The 5,000-nt window shown below is 40.2% G+C and overlaps 1 protein-coding gene across 2 annotated transcripts in view; it reads right to left on the reverse strand.

Moving 5' to 3' along the window:
* Nucleotides 1–410: 410 nt before the first annotated feature.
* Nucleotides 411–5,000, reverse strand: part of LOC113814225 (alpha-(1,3)-fucosyltransferase 7) — a 9,491-nt gene continuing 4,901 nt past the window's right edge. For both annotated transcript variants that reach the window (XM_070116059.1, XM_070116058.1), the window contains exon 4: nt 411–2,821. In XM_070116059.1, coding sequence (XP_069972160.1) covers nt 2,581–2,821 — 241 coding nt within the window. In that variant the 3' untranslated portion in view covers nt 411–2,580. The remainder of the gene's footprint in view (nt 2,822–5,000) is intronic.

Genomic DNA, 5,000 nt, shown 5'->3' on the forward strand with positions numbered 1-5,000 from the left:
TCATTTGTAAATGAAATACAGATATAAAAGATTGAAAAGATTTTTTCTTTCCTTTTTTCCCAAGTGTTCCTCAGTGTACATGTGTTATACATTTCGCCATAAAAAATCTTGCATGCTTCACGAAGATAAATAATAATTGGATAGATAAAGGAAGAAAGGTAAGGGAGGTTTATGGTTTATGTTTGATATGTATGCAGATAGTTCGTGTGTGAACATATGGAGGGTTTTCACTGTTATCCCATTCGTATTAAGAAGGGGATAGCAGAGGGAAGGAGAGAGAAAGAGAGAAAATGAAAATAAATAGAAAACTGGTTACATATACCACTTTAAATGGAAGATGCGTCTCTCTCTTTCTCTTCTATTAGGAGAAAACAAACAAACAAACAAACAAACAAACATTCCTTATTTATTCGTTTTCCTCTTTTTCTACAAATGATACGTGTTACATTTACAAATTATTCGCGAAAACCCACATGGGCGAGCCACCACAGAGCCATGACGCCCACACGAACACGAGCAGTTTTAAGTCCGTTTTGAGGCCAAATTGGGCGCTTACTACACAACGACCAGTTTCAGAAACGTCACGGATTCAGTTGTCTTACGAATGAACCGTTCAGACAAACTGAATGAAATCAAAGGCTTGACGCTGAAGAACAACGAAGGCTTGACAGTGAAGAACAGCGAAGGCTTGACACTGAAGAACAGCGAAGGCTTGACAGTGAAGAACAGCGAAGAACAGCATTTCCCGACACTTAAGGTTGCAAGCTTTGAAAGAGTACTCAACCTTTTTATCAATAAAGAAAAGATGGGGATAAAAATACAGTGGGGTTTCACTCCATTTAAAGAACACCATCCTAACCCATTCCTTTGAATATTCCAAAGAATTTTCGAGTCAAATTCTGATAGTTAATGCTTAGACAACGCAATAATTTCATTTAAAGAATCTGTTAGCCAAATACAGGATGCGTTATGTAAGATATGAGAGAGAAAAAAACAAATAATAGTTATAAAACCCCTTGAGAACCGCAGCAAAAATGCATAAAACATTCAACCACCTTGACCATTTTGAAAAAAAGAGCCTATATTCGAAAGCAAGGAGAAAATGCATTGTTTACAAGACTGATTAAGCAAATTCACTGGTACATGCAATGCCACATAAAAACATTTTGCACGTGCCTAAGATAAAGGCAGCCGGTCCAGAACACACGTGAACAGAAAATAAAGTTGGCAATCATTTTATCCCTCGGTTCACGCTGCGCTTGTTTTCCCCGATTTTCGAAAATGGAAATAATCAATAAATATTTTCCCCAGCCGCACCTACACCGATACGATTTGATTCTGATGTGAACAAAATGGAAATACGTGTAAAATCAATTTGTTTCTGTGTGTATGATGCTTATTCATCGGGTGAGGCCTGGCACAATTTTAACTAACCAGTCGAAGGTCTACATTTAACTTAGAAACCTTCATAACCGATGGTCTCTGCCGTTTGTCTCAGGCACAATATGTCACCCGTTCTGCCAAAGAGCATTCCTGTCTGTGGTGCATGAACAATAACCACTCCAGATGTGACATAGCTTTGTCATCGATTTATTGATTTTTTACCGCCAATCACATGTGTCCAGAAATCAAAAAACTGTTCAGAAAAAAGGCAAAACACCCAATTATTTTTTCATTTTCAGAAGTTTTCAGAAATGAAATAAAATAAACCAAGGAATAAAATAATTGTGGCCAAACAACACGCTGTGCAAATGCACCAGCGTCATACCATGGAGGAAACAACTCATTGTGCAGCAACGGATGTTGAAACAATACTAAACATAAAATAACAAAACTGATTATGCAGATCTGTACCTGAAGTTAATTAACAAAACAAACAAAAGCAGCATAGAACGCGAAAAGAAGAAGAAAAAAACAGTCTTAACGAAGCAAAGAATGAAGCATGAAAGTTTCGGTTTCGAGTCATGCTCGACTCACACCCAAGCGATACTGATCTTTGGCTTCCAGCACCTGAAGAGGAATCATATTCTGTCCGAAACGTCTGGAACCTGGTGTTTCCTTCCTCACTGTGGCTGTTTCGTTCCACTTGAAACATCATGGCTTCTTTATGACACTTTTCACCCAAGGCCAACTGAATCTTACAAAAAAATAGTGGAAAGAGTGACCGTTCGCGAGTGCACGCTTAGATCCCCCGTGACTGCCTTGTGCTTCGACCTCCCACGCCGAAGGAGAAGGGCGAGGCGAGGTCAGCGGCCGAGGAAGACAGGGACTTCCGAGTGACGGTCTGCACGCGCCGTCTGTCTTGGAATCTTCTAGATGCACGAGGAACAGTTCAGGAAAACAATGACATTTACGTTGCTGATGCAGACATGTATGGTAAACATAGACAGACAAAATAGGCAGGACGTATTGACGTAGGGAAGGAGATCAAAATATCTACAATGCTGCAGCAGATAATTACATGACTGTAAGAAGTAAATGGACAACTGAAGTGAAGTACCCTAAAGGAGAGAGGGAATGGATATATACACACACATATACACTTCTATATGTGTGTGTGTGTATATTATGAAATACAAATTACTGATTGGTCTTCTTCAATCTGTCCTTCCACGTCGGCGGAGGACAGTGCCCGTCCACCTTCCAGAAATCCTGCATCCGATTGTACATCTTCGGCTTCGGGTCGTTGTGGTTGAGGGCCTCGCATATCCGGCAGTAGTGATAGATCGGCGACTGGAAGTACGCGTGCTCGTTGGAGACCCGGTACTCGCTCCGCCAGGCGTGGAGGTCGTTGTAGGCCTGGCGGTTCGTGGACAGCGCTCTGGCAAAGGGGGAGAGGGGTGTATTAGGTGGATTAATAGGTATTGTTATTATTATTATTAGTGGTAGTAGTAGCAGTAGTATTAGTATTAGTTTTATTAGTATTAGTATTAGTTTTAGATCAGGATGAATATATGAACATTGGTATATATATATATTAACTGATTAGCTCATGATTAAGATTAGTATCTGGTAGTATTAAGAGATAGGAATTAATGTATGTTAGTATATTAATTCTGACGCCATCAGATGAATATTTGAATATTGGTATATATATATTATTATGATTATGAAACATTACGTAAGACGTAAGTTGGGGTAATTTTCATTGTTACGTATATGTGTACTATAGTATAAATTAAGAGGAATAACTTATAATTTAATAATAATGAATACACCAGTATAAAAGAGGCTTTGCAATATACAAAAAGTTGAAAAAACCTGTATCGCTATCGCTTAACCCGTATGCCATCCACATGAATAAATTTGTGGGTCAAATGGACACCCTTGGGCATCATGCCCTGTCCTTCAGGGTCAGTGCTGGACGTTTACCCAGACACTCTGTTCTCAATGACATTATCAAGAGAGCACTGCAGAGCGCAGGGATGCCGTCCATCCTGGAACCTGCTCCGCTTGACAGGCGATGGCAAAAGGCTGGATGGTATGACAGTCTTTCCGTTCAAGCAGGCAAATCCTTGCTCTGGGACGCTACCTACACAGACACTTGCGCAAACATTATCTTATGTGCTTTACATGCAGAGTCAGCAGCACAACAGACGGAAAATGCAAAAAGACATAAATACCAGTTCCTTACAAATCGAGACATCTTTGAACCTTTTGCCTTCGAAACTACAGGTGTTTTTTGGCCCTCGACTGCAAAATAAAGGCCGAATCCAACGAACCTAAAGGTACTTTGAGGTTGAAGTAAAGACTGGGGTTGGCATTCGTCCAGGGCAATGCTTTAAGTGTCCTTATCACCTTACGACACTTTTATGTAGAAATATTTTTAAGCATGCTTTTGATTTCTGTTTTATCAAAGGTTAATGTCCACAGCTACAAACGTGGTGGGGGCTACCTGTACATTCCCTTTCGTACAGCCTGCATCAAAATTATTTTCAGCTGGAGGCTATATGTGTTACATTAATTTTATTCATGAAAAATATATATAGTTAACAGTATTGTTTATCACGGCTACCACATTTCACGCTACCGAACTCAATGCATGCACCTGTTCTCGCCACAGTGCATACGATAGCATCAAAAGACGAGGCGATATGTGTATAGAAAACTAGTGAAAACCAAAAGTATTTCCTATCCCAGGTGTGTGATGTACGCTTTGTGCTCTGTCTTATTGGGTCTCCTCCTCGGGCTCTTGGGCGACTTCCTGGGTCTCCTCCTCGGGCTCTTGGGCGACTTCTTGGGTCTCCTCCTCGGGCTCTTGGGCGACTTCCTGGGTCTCCTCCTCCTATGTGTCCGAAGATGGAATCAAGGACGATTCCGAAACTGTCTCACTTTCCTCAGTAAATCTAGTTTGTGCATTGTGGGTTTTCCTACCATTAACAATCCAAACTGTTACCATGTGTTATGCTACGAGTTTATACAAGAGAACACCACTTTTGTTCTCTGTTATTGCTTCATGTTACTGACGCTTCCTCTCCTTCGTGTCAGACTCGCAGCCCTAATCAAACTAAAGCAAATATTTCCTTTTTATGGCAGATTTCAATTACTGCTGGCACAATAGTACGTGGATGGATGTAAACAAAATCGAAATATAATGATGGTTTCGCTTATCATGTTTAAAGAATAACCCAAGTGGATATTGGGATATAGTAAGTACCGTTATCCATTAACGAAGAAGCTTATTTTAACTCGTCTGGTCTCTTTCGGCGGTTCGTGACTTAAATGGAAGAGCCAGAAGCGAACACGTGGCCGGGGACACGCAGAGCAGAAGAGCACAGATGCCAGGCGTCGCTAGCTGATTATTCACTTGGCGCATTTACATTTAGATAGAATAGTACATTCAACATGTAATGTGGATCTTTTATTTAGATAATGTAATAATTACACACTAAAGAGTGAAGAAAGAATATGTTATTACAAAGAAAGGCTAAAATTATAATCATAAGCTACTACAAACCATTGTTTATATTTTGTAACTATACATCGGATGATCCTTAAGG

This window comes from Penaeus vannamei, chromosome 38 (assembly GCF_042767895.1).
Source record: "Penaeus vannamei isolate JL-2024 chromosome 38, ASM4276789v1, whole genome shotgun sequence".
In the NCBI taxonomy this organism is placed as follows: domain Eukaryota; kingdom Metazoa; phylum Arthropoda; class Malacostraca; order Decapoda; family Penaeidae; genus Penaeus; species Penaeus vannamei.